The sequence below is a fragment of the Amphiura filiformis genome, chromosome 7 (assembly GCF_039555335.1).
Source record: "Amphiura filiformis chromosome 7, Afil_fr2py, whole genome shotgun sequence".
Taxonomy (NCBI): domain Eukaryota; kingdom Metazoa; phylum Echinodermata; class Ophiuroidea; order Amphilepidida; family Amphiuridae; genus Amphiura; species Amphiura filiformis.
The window spans coordinates 24,387,088-24,405,050 of NC_092634.1; the positions used below are offsets into that span (position 1 = coordinate 24,387,088).

The following is a 17,963-nucleotide window of genomic DNA, read 5'->3' on the forward strand; positions in this document are numbered from 1 at the left end:
CACAAAAGTTGATGCAGACATATCTAAAAAATATTAGTTTCTGTCAAGTAGAAACTGTTAACCACATGTGTGACCTTTAACCTCAAATGACCTACTTTTGACCTCATTTGTAAACAACACAGCAGCTGACATTTGTAACATTTTGTCCATTTTTGTAGCGTCTTTACTACGGAAAGTCACGAATATCACGTATTTATGATGTTGACATACCATGTGAAGTAGTAGTTAGAACATTTCAAGAGGTTTTTGAAGCTTTAAGTCAAGAAAAAGAAGCTGAACTGTTGGGAAAAAACAAACCAGCAGTGAAGTTGCCAAATTCTGCACACATGCATGCCCCGGGATGCATGCATGCCACATAGATATCACTGACTGATTGAACTGTCAGGTCTAGCTGGAATCTAAGTCTAAACTATGGGAGCCGTGACGTTATTGATAATTTTCTTGGCAGTGTTCCTCCTTGGCATCTTTCAACATTATATATCTGCATTTGTGAAATGGGTACGTAAATATCGCATATGCAGATAATTTTTTTTTAATCAAAGCTCCAGTCCATGAGCTTTTTGACGACACCAACACTTCAAGTTAAATTCAGGTCACCTCCTCTGATGTTGATGTGGGATCCCGCTCTGTTAGAGTATCCAACCGGAACCAGAAACAGCTGATGTTAAAAGTCCCACACCCACATTTGTTTCAAAAACAAAACGAACAAAGAAAAATGAGAACAGTCATGGAAACAGAGTCATGAGATATCATTATTAAACAATCCGCAAAACATTGGTGTACAGCATGAAAGCAGGAGAAGAGGAATGTGAGCTAAAGGAGGAACAGAGGAAACAGCCCTCGAATTAACCCACGGCACCCATGGCATTTTGCCGTGGGTGCCCACCCCCACTGCCGTAATGCCCTCAAAATATGTCCTTTACCCAAGGCAGTCACTTGCCGTGCCCTCTAATGAAGTTGCCGTCGGTGCCCCAGCCCTGCCCCTTCATTATAAAATCATCTATCTATGTTTGTGTGTGTTTTCTTCACATTTGAAAAATTGCCTTGGTGCCCTTCTCAAATTTGCAACAGTTGCCATGATGCCCTCTTGAAATTTTACAAACTGCCGTGCTGCCTTGCCTTTTCAGTGAAAATCCAAGGCAATTTTACAACTTGCCCTAAAAAAGTTGCCGTGCCCCTACAGATCCTTAATTCGAGGGCTGAGAGGAAAGGAGGAGAGGCGGGAAACAACGAAGAAGTTGATTAAAGTTAAATCAGTGAATAAAAATGAAATGGAGGGTGGGCCCGGGGATGCATATATTGCAAATTTCATTCATTTAGGAACCGCAAAAGACTGGTGACCGTGAGTAGTTTAAATTCTATATCTGTATCATATCTTTTATTTGTCCAATCCTCAGTTGATACATTGAACCAAGTTGGCATAAAAAAGTTCCAGTCTATATGATCACAGGGATTAGTTTTTAAACACAACAGAATCATTCATGATATGTTACTCCAAGAACTATACAATTGTTTTCCTTCCAGTTGACCAAACAGTTTTTCAAGGATTCTTCCCAAGTTACCAGGCTAAAAGATGAATTGAAAGAGATAATAGCAGAACAAGATGATACAGACATGAAAGAAGAATTTCCAAAATATGCAAGGCTTGGAAGAAGAAAGAACAAAATCCAAGAACACCTAAAATCATTGCGTAAGTTTTGTTACATTTAGTTTCCTTCCTTAGTCTTAAAGTCAGGGAGAGAGTGAGTATAAACCAATAGGACAGATGAGGTTTGTTTTATTGGGTTATTCCAGATGAAATTTGCACACCCCAATGGAAGACATTACGGTGTGGGAGGTTAAGGTCATGTTTTCCATAGGGAGTGTATGAATTTCAACCCGAGGGGGCACTCCCACTTTGGAGGTGACGCGTATGTAGGGCTGTTAAGACCCCCTTCTTCAGCATCGCTCTCACCCAAAGACCCCATATTTTTTACAAACACATGCTCTGTCACCCAAAGACCCCTTATTTTTCCATTTGATCTGTCACCCAAAGACCCTTATTTTTCAATTTGAACAGCAACTTTCATTTATCACTGATTTTGTTACTTATTTTGAAAAAACAAAGAAATTTGAAGCCATTTAGAAATAGAAATTCGATGTTTGAGGTTCCTGTGGCGCTGTTTCGCCTCTCGCCCAAAGGTTCCATTAAAAAAAAATGTCATGTTCTCACCCAATGACCCCATATTTTTTACATTTTGCTCTTACTGAATACCCTTATTGCAAAAGTGTCAGCCCTACACCTATATCCATTTCATATTTAAGTGCCCCTCCTGGATTTCAACTGGAATAGCCCATTGCTGATTTTGTCTGGTATCCTCAGGTACACAGTGAATTTCATCACTACTAGGGAAGAGTGGGATTAGTTGACTTGCCAAGTACAATGTATGTTGTAACAAGTATTACAATAACCTATAAAAACAACAGGTAGAGGAGACAATGGGTGTGGTGTTGAATTGTGTAATTTTAACAAAAAATATTATTGATACATGAGTATCCACTCTGAAATTGAATTATTGTAACATTGTTTACTTGACCATATTGGCATATTTCCGAGGCATATTCTTGCTGTCTACACCATTCTCAATAATAGTTCTTACATTTTCCTGTTTTCTTACAGGTCAATCAAAAACTACAGATACTCTCTATTTCAGCTGGGGGCTGACACTGGTTTTGAATATGTTTCATGTAAGTTTACAATAATATGTACACTGCTTTAACTGAGCTGAATGTAAATTGGACAATTCCAGATCATACATGTAGATGCACACCCCTATAGAGGAGTTAAATTTCCGAACTTTTTGACCAGTTATGATTGCCGGTAATCCAGGCTATTAAAGTGTCTAAATTTGAAGAAAATCTGGCAACAATAGTTCCCAATCGAAAATCCTAAATTTTTCGGATAATTCCGTGATTTTTCATTTCCAAGCTTTCCAAACTGGAATTCAGTCATTTTCAGGAAGCAAACCTTCAAAATCCAGACATTTCTTTTATTGAAAATTTACTACTCTATAGGCAGTGTGCACCTATTATTTGGAATACACCATTATGTTGTTCTTTTCTCTAAACATTGTTTTCACTTACGGTGTGACATATAATGCATACAATTTCATATTTTTGTCAAATGTTGTTGACTCTCTAGTCACTTGTTCTGAACACCCATCTGTATGTTTTTACCACACTTGAAGACCAATTTTTGTTACATTACTCATGAAAGCTGCATGTCATGTCTACATGTACACCAGCAAATGATCATATGAATTCTTTTCATCCTAAAAAATCCAAAAGCAGAACAAAACAAGATAAAGCCTGAAGAAACAGTTTGAAGAGAAGGTTATTGTTAAAATGGCATAAAACTACAGTAGAAGACTGTCTAGAAACTCTCCTCAACCCTTGGGAGTTGGAGCTCTGTGGTTAAAATATGCCCCAAATACATGTAGGCTGATTTTTCATGGTTTGGCATAAAACATGGGGGTGTGTACCCCCAACCCCCACCAGGCACACAACCTAAAATGCAAGCTTCATACCTATTTCTGTAGCACCCATTCCCCTAAGTCTCTTACATGTACATACCAACAGTCATCTGCAAACATTACAAAATTTACCTGGATATTCCTTTCCCCCAGCAATATGGGTCTAGACCTGCTTACTGAACAAACACCCACACTATATCCAGCAGTTTATGTTGGAAAGTTATTGGTTTACAAATAATGTATCATTTTTTTTTCTCTCCACAGACGGTGTGCCTGATTTTCCTTATATGGAGATATCGCTATGTGGAACTCATTACCATGAATCCTGATTGGTTCTGGCCAGTAGCTAGTCTAGTAGCCTTTCCCACAGGCATTCCAGGAGCTGTAGGGATCACATGCTGGGTTCTAATATGTAATGTAATATTAAGGAGACTAGCACAGGTGAAATCTACATGGGGAAGCTCAAAGTCGCATGAAAGTTGACCTGGTGTTGTTGTCATTGCCATTAGGATTACTAAGATATGCACTATGAATATCTTCCGAAACATTTTATTCCGGTGAAGGTGTTTCAAGTGGCTCTGTTTAGTCCAGTTCTAGCCTTTAAAACCAGCTTAAAAGTTTAATACTACAGTATTATTTACTATAATTTGTTTCACATTAGTTTAAAGTAACCTGTAGGTGTTATTATCAAATGAGGGCTGATGAGTTCATAGTATGCAGTAGTTCTATTGCACAGTTAGGAGGAACAAGAAATAATACTTAATATGTTTTAAATTATATTCCCTGTTTCAGGCAATGGTTTACATGTAGGTCCAATCCTATTTAAAGCGACATTGTAACATTTCCATAAAATACTGTCAGATATGTCTCCTATTAATTTTGAGCCAAACAAAATTGGAATTTACTACCAGCGCCAATGTCAGTTGTGCTACAGCATGGTCCTTTGATGTATGTATGACCAACCTGCATGCCATGTACGTACTGTGTTAGGAACATCACGTATGTGTGCGACTAATATTTGCACTGTAATAATTAAACAATGGTTCCTGCGCTTTATTCAAAATCTCACAGACTACAGCACCTGAAGTTTTGATTTTTGCAGGGTATGTTAGTTTAATACGGGTGCAGTCCAATGTAGGTAGACCGCCTGTCTAGTCTTAAGTTGGGCTTCCTGTCATGATCATCATGGATGAACAATGGCCTATATGTAGTAATTTCAAATAAAATTAAAACAAAAAGACAAGGTATAGGACAAAGAGTGGGTGTACTTTTACACCAGTTCCACCTGGTTTTGTTTGCTAAATCATCAACAGGACTGGGAAAATGTTTTCTGGGAAGATAAGCCAAATTTCACTCTAAGATAGCAACTTTTCTAATACTGTAAAAGTGGAAAAAACACAAATTATGTTCTTTTATTTATTTATTTATGTCTTATTGGCACTGTTCTTCCTTTTAATGTATAGGTCTATGTAGGAAACTGAAAATCACGAAATTAAAAACAAGCATCAAAGTCGGCAAAGCGTGAAATATTACACGTGCGAAAATTACCACTTTTACAGTATTATAATAGAAATGTATTTTTTACTTGGGGAAACAAATTTCCCTCCAAATTCAAAAATTTTCCTCAAAATCACAACATTTCCTAGAAATGAGCTTCTTATAATAGATTCCACATTTTTTGTAGACCTGTCACCTTAATCATATCAAACTTAGGGACCGTTCACAAACACTTGTTAGGGCGGCCTGATGCAAAAAGGGGGGCCCTGAAAATTTGGACCCTCCTAGGGGGGGGCTTAAAAAATGACCACAAATTTTCCTGGGAAAATTGAGTTTACATCTTTTCTATGGGGTTGACCCATAATTTTCATGTCAAAAAGGGGGGCTGAAATTTTGAGGTCTGTAAAGGGGGGCGAAAAAGTTTTGTGATGAAATTTTTTGCATCAGGCCCCCAACAAGTGTTTGTGAACGGTCCCTTAGAAGTCAGAATCAAAATAAAACTGAATTGTCAGATTGGGCAAATGATACCAAACTTTCTCAGAACAAGTTTAATGATATTTATCCCTCTAATGTGGAGAGTGAAAGCAGTGTCATAACCAGGGCTTGAGAAGTCTTGTTCTCCTCTGGCCCCTCTGAAATACTAGCTGTCATGACATTTCAGATATTTTTAGGCCCTTTTTGTACCTTTTAGCCCATTTTCTTGAGATTTTGCCCCCTTGTAAATTGCCTTTCCTCACCCTGAAACCTGGCTATGTCACTGGGGGACAGCATCCTGGGCAGCATGAGGTGGGAGAGATGTAGTGTCCATATTGTGTATGAGGGGGAAAATCTAGGCCATCTCAATAGATGCATGTATTAAATGACAATTTATTTGGGGGGGTTGGACCATGGGGCATAGTTGCTGAATTGTAGAATTGATAACATTTTTAAGGGGGTACTACACCCCTGGTCAATTTTGTGCCTATTTCTGCATTTTTCTCACAAATTAAAGTGCATTGGTGACAAGTAAGATATGTATATTATAGGGGCAAGGACTACAACTACTGCACTGGAAATTTTATTTCAGCACAGACAACAGTTGTGGAGTTACAGTCAAAAATGAGGGAAACCCAATATTTGATCAATAAATCAATAACTACTTGCCTTGAGTTGCTGAATTTTCAGTGCAGTAGTTGTAGTCCTTGCCCATATAATATACATATCTTACTTGTCACCAATGCGCTATAATTTTTGAGAAAAATGCAAAAAATAGGCCCAAAATTGGCCAGGTGTAGTACCCCTATAACCAAATAAGAAAACTAAGGGCGATATTTATTTTAAGCCTGGTTTCAGGCCTTGTTTGCAGATATGTGTACTGCCGATAAATAAATGAAAAATGAACTGGACTGAAACGATATAATAAGAACATAATATAAATGGGTTTAATCATGAAACAAATGAATAACTAAGATATTTTAAAATGAAACTAGAATAGCACCCTCAATTTTCACAAAATATGTAAAGAAAAATAATAAATGAATGTTAGTACATGTATATTGCCTAGTGTACAGTTGCAAATTTAATGATGTTTTGCATGTTTGAAAAATTGTTGGCAGAAAATGGCTTTGTGTGCCACTGCCACACATAATGGGACACTTTGTTACATAATATAAATGAGAAACAAGTTTCGGTATTAAAAACAGTCTTCAATACAGAAAGTTTGTGTGATTCTATTGTTGTACCCCTTAACCCCTCTCTCATGTCAAGATTGGTTTTGTTACTTAAGAACCACTGAACATTTTACCGAAATGGTAATGCTGACAAAAAATACAGGATGATAGTACCCATCACTTTTGGTGTTTATTGAAAGTCTGCTGGCTTCCAAATGCAAAGTTAAGTCCTCTTGAAATGGACAGAATTTGAAGTTTATGACCTATTTTAAACATTAATCTACATATTGTTTGGATCTTATGCTGCATTTTGATGTGGTAGTCTTGTCCATAATCACTGGTACCAATCATTTTGATCATACAGCGTGTAGATGTAAAGACCAATACAGATGATGATGATGATGATGATGATGATGATGATGATGATGATGATGATGATGATGATGATGATGATAACGAACCACATATGTGCATCAGAAGATCATGATGTACACATAGACTCTGGAAGATTTTAAATATTTGATGGGATGGGGGATATATCGGATGCTGAAATTATTGGGTAGGGAGTGGGGTTATGCACCATCATTATTTGGGATATATGGTTATGGTTCGCCGAGCCACTGTGGGTTCGAGCCGGGGTTCGAGCTTCACAATATACTTATTTCCCGATCCTTTTGTCAAGAATCAGATTAATAAGTCTTAAGTTCAAATAGAGGGGTACCCCCGGGATTATCTCCCATTGAGCTACCCCTCTACGTTAAATATACCGCTCTCTAGTGAGCTGGCAGATTATAATTACTTGTACGGGAGTACAAAGTAATAGTTCAGAACAAATCAGCATTTGTAAGCGCTTTGCAGCAAGCTGGTATACACAGACTCACTTCCTAACCTCGTATTAATCATGCTTTCTGCGCCCTTTTAAATGGTTGAAAAGTTAAAGATATACAAACCATGGTGTTAAATTGCCAAAGTTTTACTTTGGAAGAATTCAATTCTCTGTAACGATTACATTTTTAAATTAAATTGTAGTCCTGCCGCCTTTTTAAGCTTTAAAAAAAAAATCATATTGACTATGATCTTTTTTATTATTGATATATACAGGAAACTGGATATTTCCAAATAAAACTTGGATTTCATGGCATCCACATTAAAGCGGAAATGTCTAAGTTGGGGTCATGTCAAGCACAACTTATTTTACATTGAATGAATAAGTGAGTAGTCATATAAATATACAGGGTTTCCAAAAAGTTCAGGAAGAAACTTTGTCAACATTGCTGCTGTTTGGCAGTACGTATACAGCAAGTAAATTTTCACTTTATGTTATTGCGAATATTTCAAGAAGATGTAGGCCTAGTACTTGGCAATTGTTTCTGTGCTATTATTTATATTCGTATTTTTTTATCTTTGTGTTTTTTAATGTCTTAAAGAACGAAAGAAGCTGAAAGAAATCCAACAAACTAAATATATTTCAATCTGTATCAGCAATCTTGTTTACTCTTCTGATTTTGATATCGGCAATACTCAGGTCCGATTTTAACTAAATGATTTTTCACCGTACGTTGAAAAGAATAACTTAAGTAAGGTTTAGTTATACGGATCACCATCATGACCATAATGACAATTTTACCGCACAGGAAAAAGTTTGTTTCTTGAATATCAAATTATAATTCATTCCCGATTGTTTTGTTTCGAACGTAAACTATTTAATGAAATTGATTTGAGAGTTCAAAATCCTAAGCCTAGCTGCCGAGTGTTTTCTAAAACTGACCCCTATCATATGAATGTGGTGCTACATCTAAAAACTGACCCCGATGAATTACTTGATTCATCTAAAAACTTTGAAGCGAAAGTTTGTAGGTTTTTATCGAAACAAGTAATTCGCCGTAGAAGTGATGATGCAACAGGATTAACTACCATAGCAATAGATGAATACAATTTTGAAATATCGCCCTGCACTAAAAAGCTCTACAAGCAGGTTTCACTCATCACCTGTGTATGCCTGCAATCATAGATTGAATACAGTTCCGCTTTTTTCAAAGATACTAATCTTACAGGTGCGAGTGATAGCATGTTATGAATATTCTTTAAAATTACGAGTGATCCAGGTCTTTATCCCTGTTCTTTTACATCTATGGTTCAATGCAGAAGTACCGACAGTCCACTGCGATATATTCAAAAATTGTATTCACCTATTGTCATGGTAGTTAATTCTGTTACATCATCACTTCTACGGCGAATAGGGGTCTATGAGTCTATATGGGACAATCTTCATTCAACGTTGTGCCATTTCAGGAAAGATATTCAGGGATTAAATTTAGATATAATATCCACATACAAACACAAAAGGACGAAGAATTGACCTAAATTATCTGGAATGTGCTGCATGAACCATGTAACAGGATCAATACTAGCGCACAAAACTTTTGGTTGTGGTGCACTTAATTGTATCACTTCATGGAATTGAGAAAAAACGCAAAACATTGGTCTTACAAAAAAGTTTACGTTTATAACCTCGCTACGGGCGATTAAAAATGAAGTTATATCTTCAAAATTATTTCAACTGCACCCGTCTTCTGCTAACAATGGCATAAAGACATGCCAATTACATTATGTAAGAACAGACCCGTGTTTTAAAGTACCGTCAATTTTAGATAGCACCGTATTCGTATATTTATGGGGGACCCTTTTTAGGGGACCCTTTTTAGGACACCCTAGCTGATACAAACGTTTAGTAAGACACCGGCATAATGATGTACTCAATATAAACCCTCAGAATAGCTTTCGTGCTCGCCAGACCTCCAGTGAGCCAACTTATAATTGAATACCTGAGTGGAAGAAGGGCCCAACTCCATCAAAACTGTTTTTGAGATATTAAGGAAAAACTTAATATTTGGAAAAGTTTTATAGGCAGAATGTTTTCATCTTCAGTGGACCTTTAATACATGAATATACAATATTACATACATTCAAAATTAAATATGATGTTTCCATGGCAACGATACAGGTCTTAATACGAACTGGAGTTGGGCCCTTCTTCCACTAATATACTGCAAGTGCCAGTTTCGTAAGCAGATGTGTTATAAATAGAATAGAAATTTGGTAATTATCCATTAATTGCACAAGTAGAAGCATGTCAAGAAAGTTTATTGTAGTAAAAAGCAGATTTCATGGATGAACAAAATTCCTGTTTAACCCAATATTTGTGGAAGAAGGGCCCAACTCCATGGAGTTGGGCCTTTCTTCCATGAAAACTCATGATTAAGTGTACTTGAAAGACTATTTGGAGAGTTGATTTTGGCTCATCTTTCACACGCAAAGAAGAACAATCTGCTGGCAATAAAATGCTGGGTCTAACTCATTTGTGTAAAAAATTGGAGTTGGGCCCTTCTTCCACTCAGGTATTCAATTGGTACTCACAATGCCATCCAAATAACTTGAAGACTTATTGGCAATCCTCAAAATCAATCAATGCTCATCCTGTGGTTCTTACTAAAACAAATACAAGAATGCCTGGAAGCTATAAGTGATTCTGAACACAGAAACTGTTGACAGGTCGGAATTGGTTTTAAATCAGTATTTTGGTGGTGTCTCAAGTGCTCTTCATTCAACCTTTTTCAGAACTACTTGATGTTCAGCTTTTGGCGGGCCCTTGACCGTGTTGACCCATTTCCATACTAATCATGTGACAGCAGAGACGAAACACAAGAAACACGGTTTAATTTTTACGAGGGAAGAAATAACTATAATATAACTGGAATTCAAAGCTTTATTTTCGCACTGGAATTCCTATTCCATTTCTCATGAAAAAAGCTTGGATGTCTATTGATATATGAAAATAATAGAATCATGAAACAAATCCAGGATTTCCAATATTTGACTGGATTTTCCTTTGTAATATTTACAATGGTTTTGGAAAACTGGATTTCCATTTATATATATAAATGCAAAAAGATCTTTCAGACATCACACAGAATTTAATATTAATGAGAATCCGTGTGGTACCGTATGGCATATGATTTCCACCACTGTGCTTACTAAGTTTGACCACAGATGAGTTTAAAATTTGTTTTCCAGATACTTAAGTATCCAACAGAAATATATTAAAGAGAATCCATGGGATATTGAACACTGGATTTCCACCACTGTGCTTACTAAATTTTAGCGAAGATCAGTTTTTAAAAAGCTCGTCTTTCAGGTATCCAACAGGAATAAATTAAAGAGAATCTGCGTGGTATTGAACATTGGATTTTCAGCACTGTGCTTACTATTTTTTTTATCGAAGATCAGTTAAAAAATCGTATTTCAGATATACAACAGAATATATTAAGGAGAATATGTGTGGTATTAAACGCACATATCCAGCACTGTGCTTAATCAATTTTTACCGAAGATCAGAAATACTCGTATTTCACATACCCAACAGAATCGAGAATCTGTGTGGTATTGAACATAGGATTTCCAGCACTGTACTTACCATTTTTTTTAAACTCGTCTTTCAGATATCCAACTGAAATATATAATGAGAATCTATGTGGTATTGAACATTGGATTTCCAGCACAGCGCTTACTATTTTTGTTTATCGAAGATCAGTTTGAAAACCCGTATTTCAGATATTCAACAGAAATATATTAAAGAAAATGTGTGTGGTATTGGAACATAACATTTGATTTTCAGCACTTTGTTGACTAAATTTGACCAAATATCACTTAAAAACTCGTCTCTCAGATATTCACCAGATATATATTAAAGGAGGATTTCGTGATCCTAGCATCCTCTTTTTATGACATTTTTCAGTAGATATCCACGAAAAAAGTTTATTTCCAAAATTTCAGTTGATTCCGATTTTGCGTTTGCGAGTTATGCATGATTATGTGTATTACACTGCTCCATAGACAATGTGTTGTAATTTCGTTCTGGTGCACCAGAACGAAATTCAGATTTGGCGATATTTTTGCTAAACGAATTAATCTGCAAGAAATATTTGGTACATAAACATTATGTAGCCAGAGGTATCCAGTGGTGTAAAAATCTCAACTTTTTTTTGGGAAAAGTGGGGGATGAGGCTGTGGATCACGAATTGCCCCTTTAAATAGAATTCGTGTGATACTGATCGAACATAAGATTTCCAGCACTGTGCTTACTAAATTGTTTTTTTAAAATCAAAGATCCGTTTCAAACTCGTCTTTCAGATATCTAACAGAAATATATTAATGGAAATCTGCGTGGTACTGAACACAGTATTTACATCGCACGGTGCTTACTAATGACCAAAGATCTGCAGTAAAACTCGTCTTTGAGATGTCCAATAGAAATATATTATTTATAATCCGTGTAGTATTGAACATAGGATTTCCACACCTGTTCTTAATATATCCTTCAGATATCCAACAGACATCTATTAATGAGTATCCGTGTAGTATGAACATATGATTTTCACCATTGTGCTTAATGTTTTACCAAAAATGAGTTTAAAACTTGTTTTCCAGATATCCAACAGAAATATATTAATGAGAATCCGCGTGGTATTGAACATAGGATTTCAACCAATTATCTTACTAAATTTTACCAAACATCAGTTTCAAACTCGTCTTTCAGATATCCAATAGAAATATATTAATGAGAATCCTTGTGGTACTGAAAGTTTAAAACTCGTCATTCAGGTCTCGTCTCAAGATTTCTTTAAGTACTTCCTGATTGTTTAGCTATTCACCTCTTGACGGATATGATCTACGCATTATGATGAATCTTTGAATTTATACGCATGTATAATAGACCCGCAGACATTTTTCTTTTAGTTGAATATTCTATGCAATAATTGTAATTATGATGAAAATGTTATTTTAGGATGTTCTGATCAACAATCTCACCCCACCCTAGCAAAATATTGATATTGGTATCAGCGAAAAACCCATTTTCTCATTACATCTCATTACAACGGTCTAAAAGATGTTTTTGTGTCGATTTTGAACGTTATTACATAATACGAAGATAACAAAATATATGCGGAAATTAAGATGTACTTGCTCTATTTTGGAGGTATATAATTATCATGATTATGTAAACGAGAATCCGACGGTGTGGCAAAAAACCAAAGATCCTAATCGAACGCAGGATTACCAGCACTGTGTGCTTTAAATAGCAAAATAATTTTGCTGAGTATTGGCTTTAATTCGTCAGTCAGGTCTCATCTCAAGATATCGTGAGTACTTCTTGATGTTCAGCTATCGCCGTTTGACCGACATGATCTATAGAGGACTATATAGTTCACGTTATGAAACTTATACTTATGAATTTATACGGCTATACGAGATCCCTTAAACAATTTGTCACATTTTACCACCGTTGTAGCTAAAAAAAGGGGGTAATAACACATTCAACTATACTATGGCAAAAAAGCCCCAGCATGACAGCTGTTACAAACTGCCAACATTTGTGACCGTCCACGGCGAAACGCTCGTAAAGTCGGCCCCTGGTCAAATTTGTTTTCTTCCGTGTTTAGAAAATATATATAGGCCTAAGCTTTACAATGATATATCATTTGACTTCAAACGATATCCAGAAGCGGAGTTATGGCTTGTTAAATTTTGCTCCTTCAGTAAAATTATTTTGGTGCTACATTATTTCTCTTTTTCTACATTGCTGGTATGAAATATCAAATGGTCATAATTGGCGGTCACTTCAAATCATCCCCAAGTCAACGAGGTTCAGGAATGTCCTCTCATTGTTAATTGTTGGTTAACCCACCACTTGAACAGGAAAGACTAAAGCTATTTACTAATTCTATACATAAGTATAAGCTTATTATCCTCTTCAACAATAGGATTAAAGATGTAGGACAAACATTAGGTTATCCTCTTCAACAATAGGATTAAAGATTGGTGTTTGACTGGACTAAAATGAGAAACATGTAGGACAAACATTAGGTACATTAGGCCCTACACTACAAGCAGATTGCACTAATCACCGGTGTATCTCTGCAAAACATAAATTGAATACAATGCCGCTCTTTTCAAAAATACTAATCTTACAAGTGCGAGTGATCAGCCTTTCATTGACATCTATGGTTCAATGAATAAGTACCGCGTGAACGTTGTAGTGCAGGGCGATATATTCAAAATTGTATTAATCTATTGCTATGGTAGTTAATCCGATTAACTACGTCACTTCTATGGCGAATTGTTATGTTAGTTAATCCGATTTATTACGTTACTTCGGCAGCGTATATAATGGTACTCATTTCACTAACCATCCCCAATAATTGATATAACACGTATCCTTGCTTAGACTCAAACGAAGGGTAGCTCGTAAATTATATTACACAGAAGAACAACATACTAATGGTAAAAGTCTAGAAGTATATTAATAAATGGCATAAATCAGAATTTTGCCTCGAAATCAGAATCAGTCAAAATGCTACACGAACATATCCAAAGAAGCTTATTGGAAAAGTAAAGTTTATTTCCTGAGACAATTAGCTTCAATAATTTACCCAACACATAAATATGTCGAAAAGCAAAGAAGTTATAGAAAATGCTGCGCCGTGCAAAATTGGATAGCGACATGGCTTGTTGAACGCTAGTCACGCCTCGAACGGCCGACGTAATTACGATGAGGAGAGCATGAGCATCGTGATTTACTGACTGAAGACAACACGCGGTTTATTTATACTGCGGCTAGTACATCGAAAGGTGCTTGACTCCGCATCATCCCCTTAATGCTCCCGTTATACAGAGGTTTTCTATAACATCTTTGGAATGATGAAATACGTCACATAATGTGAATTGCGGATTCAAGCTGATGATTTTTATTTTAGAATTTCAAGTAAAAAGATGACACTGGATAATGGATTATGATGTTTTAAGCCGTATTTGCAACGAACATGTGTAAATAACTTTATGGGATTATCTAAGTGAAAAGGAACATCGACATAGCAATTCAGTGAGGCGGACCATCAAGAATATTTGTATATTTTACATCATACGTTGACATCAGCAATGCAGCAATCCATGCAGTTACCGGCATTTTATAGTAATGCATATTTCATGTATTACCATCTTACATGTCTTACGGCGATGTTAAAAAGACGGTAGAAAAAAACCCCTGCCTTGCGGACGTTTTCAAGTATTATGTCAGCTGCCTGCTACAGGTGTGTATGGAACCGATCGACCTATGACTCTTCACTATAACACACCTGTCACGTTAATGCTCGTTTCAAAACCGGGTCCCAAAGTTTGTATTGATTAACAGAAAACAGCAAAAGGAACCCAAATACTTGGTGACAATGGCACCGCAAAAACTTCAACAGAAGGACTCCCAGGTGAATTTTATACCTCGGAAAGGCTCAGATTATGAAGACGATGAAATCAGAGTAGCCGGTATGGGGAAGTTTACGAAGACCAGATATAAACTAACAGTGAAACGGATCATTATACTTTGCATAGTGTTTCTCACGATTATCTTGATTGTGGGATTAATATCAGGATTAATTGCAAAGTCTCAGAATCCGTGTTTGAATGGACAGCAAGCACAAATCAAAACTACTGATACGTCGTACCGCTCAGGTTCGACGCCAAGCACTTCATTTAATTCAACGGAAACTAGTTCAATAAGCAGGGACGAAGTATGGCATCAATTTCGCTTACCAAAATCACTTAAACCCACAGAATACGAAATACAAATCCAGTTTGATATAGAGAAACAATTTTATGCGGGGGAGGTTGTCATTAATTTTGACTGCATTGAAGCAACGGAATACGTACTTCTTCACATGTTGGGTTTAAATATTAGCAGGGAAAGCATTGTACTATCAGCAGTAGATAACACTACCCCCGTGCCTACTTTCAAAGATGAGCCTTTTGTTTATGAACCGAATCAGTTTTATGTGATTCCGTTGAAAGAGAAATTAGAAGAAAATAAATCATATGAGATACGCATCAAATATCGTGGGAAATTCAGTAACGACATGTCTGGATTATATCTGACGGCGTCCAAACCTCACAATGATCAACCGATTCGGTAAGTCTACTTCAGCATTTTGTTTAATAATTATTTTGAATTAGCATAAACTTGTAACGTCCAAAGCACATAATACAATTTTGTGTATTTCAGCATTTGTTTTTCTAATAATTATTTTATAAAACTTGTTTGAAAATTTAATGCTCATGATGTTTAATGTGAAACTGTAGTAACTGAATAAATATTGAAAGAAAGAGTATGGTAAATAAAGCCACTGTAAGAAAAAAAATTGCAAATGACACTTAATACCTACTCTCAAGCGATGTGTAAGTTTGATAAAGCAGGCAAATTCCATGTCATTTGTTTATTTGCCCCAGATGAAATTACTATTATATAGTGGGGAATGGGGAATGGGATAGAGTATTATATAAATAATGTAAATATTGTTGATAGTTTCCAACTATTCTTTCAAATTGCCAACACGCTTGTATCTCGATTTAATGTTTAAAATTTCTTTGAAGATGTTTACTTTTCAACATATAAAGCAGAGCGACCTGAATCAAAAACCACCTGTATTTTGGCGGGTTTTTACTCTATAGTTCACATATTGTATGCCTTTTCGTCCTTTGCCTATCTCTACAGAGACTTCGGTTATTTATAAATCTTTAATACTATCAGGAGGTTTAAGTGTTCACTTAGCAGATATTGTAGTAAATATCGTCTGGGAATTCCTATATATTGTCAATCAATACGGTTCTGAGATATTAAATGGCATGCCATACGTTGTATGATGTTGGATGTAAATGGAACTGAATTCAATTGGTGAAGATTTTACAATGTTAGGTGAGCCAGAATCTATGGTGTGCGTGAGTTCGTGATGTTGGACTGTTAACATCATATTCTTCTTTTTCTATATTGACCTGCACTTCCCCCTTACCTTAAATCACGACTTGCATATTGGTTATATTGAAGCAATCGTGATTTTTACATAGAATCATGTTGTGCCAGGGATAAGATGATCAATAACGATATGTAAAGCCAAAATTATAAAACCATAACATCTTAGTGTATAGCTTGTACTTGGTTGTTTTTAGTACATATTGTTTTTCAGCACAAATACTGTGTAAAGCTTACACAAATACTTTCATACTTTCATCACCAATAACTGTTTTATTTGTGTGTATTATTCAAGTTGCATTTTGAGCTATTCGATGACTGGTATATCCGCAACATAGTGTAGCACCGGCACTATGAATTGTTCGTTTAAACAATGTATATATACAAAATAAAATAATGTTACATTTAGATCTAATGCATATGATAAACACTCTAAACTCGTAGATATACAAATATAGTTGTATAACAGCATGAATGTAGTCATATGTAGTCCATATATGGGCATGACACATGTGGTGTTAGCATTCATCAATTCAAGTCGCTGTTGTTAGTTTGTTTCATTTGATTGAAAATATGAAGCTTCCAGTTGTGAAATGACCACATCTCTGACCCGAATGATTGTACTTAATTAAAGTTGAAGTTAAAATGTTTTCAACTATTAAAAGTTTGTACCACATTTGCTATCATGGCGTCTTGATATAAGACATTTTACACCATATCACTGAAATAATCAATTTGCCAAATATTGACCATTTTGGTACAGATTTTTGTTTATAAACTTATCACCATAAAGCAACAAAAACATAAGAATTTGAATTGGATGAAACATAGTACAAGTATGATTTCAATATCTATACGCGGTGCTTTATAATTTGTGAGCAAATGTACTTTAAAAGGGTATTTTGTGATTTTAGCATATTCTTTTTAGGGTATGGTTCACTAGTTATCCATGAGTTCATTTCCAAATTTCAGTTGATTCGGACCTTGGATTTGCGATTTACACATGTTTACATTTACAGCTCCACATAGGCTACTGGCAGGTGTTGTAGTTGTTGGCAGCCCTGCCGAAAATACAAATTGTCTTATAAGAAAGCTTATATACACACAATCATAACGTAGTCCCAGGTTTCTGTTGGTATAAAAATGTCAACTTTTTTGGAGTAAGTTTGGGGATGAGGCTGTGGATCACGAAGTGTTCCTTTAATACAGACGCTCTTGTTTGTTTTCAAAACATGCTCATATTGCAATGAAGTCTGAATACATCCTCTCTGTTTTGTTAACTTTTGTGCTCTATACAGCTCACAAATGCATAGAATAAAACATGAGTAGTAAACTTGTATTTGAATATGAACATTTTGGTTTTTAAAGGTGACACGACTGAGAACATCATCCCTGACTTATCCCCCAGCAAAAGTGTGCTTTTGGCATCTCTTATTAATATCATACCTGACG

The 17,963-nt window shown here is 35.9% G+C and overlaps 2 protein-coding genes across 2 annotated transcripts in view; both read left to right on the forward strand.

The window, feature by feature from the left end:
• Positions 1-346: 346 nt before the first annotated feature.
• On the forward strand, positions 347-5,279 carry LOC140156929 (guided entry of tail-anchored proteins factor 1-like). The gene is made up of 4 exons (XM_072179971.1): positions 347-498; positions 1,525-1,690; positions 2,660-2,727; positions 3,777-5,279. Exons 1-4 carry the CDS (start codon positions 412-414, stop codon positions 3,993-3,995), a joined length of 540 nt encoding a protein of 179 aa, XP_072036072.1. The 5' UTR covers positions 347-411; the 3' UTR covers positions 3,996-5,279.
• A 9,034-nt stretch (positions 5,280-14,313) lies between these two features.
• LOC140156925 (aminopeptidase N-like) overlaps positions 14,314-17,963 on the forward strand; it is a 62,565-nt gene continuing 58,915 nt past the window's right edge. The window contains exon 1 of the transcript XR_011859609.1: positions 14,314-15,674. The gene's annotated coding sequence lies outside the window, so the exon portion shown is untranslated. The remainder of the gene's footprint in view (positions 15,675-17,963) is intronic.

Coding starts and splice junctions, on each gene's coding strand:
- LOC140156929 (XM_072179971.1), top strand. CDS start 412: ATGGGAGCCGTGACGTTATTGATAATTTTCTTGGCAGTGTTCCTCCTT. Junction 1,691..2,659: donor AGAACACCTAAAATCATTGC/GTAAGTTTTGTT, acceptor GTTTTCTTACAG/GTCAATCAAAAACTACAGAT. Junction 2,728..3,776: donor TGGTTTTGAATATGTTTCAT/GTAAGTTTACAA, acceptor TTCTCTCCACAG/ACGGTGTGCCTGATTTTCCT.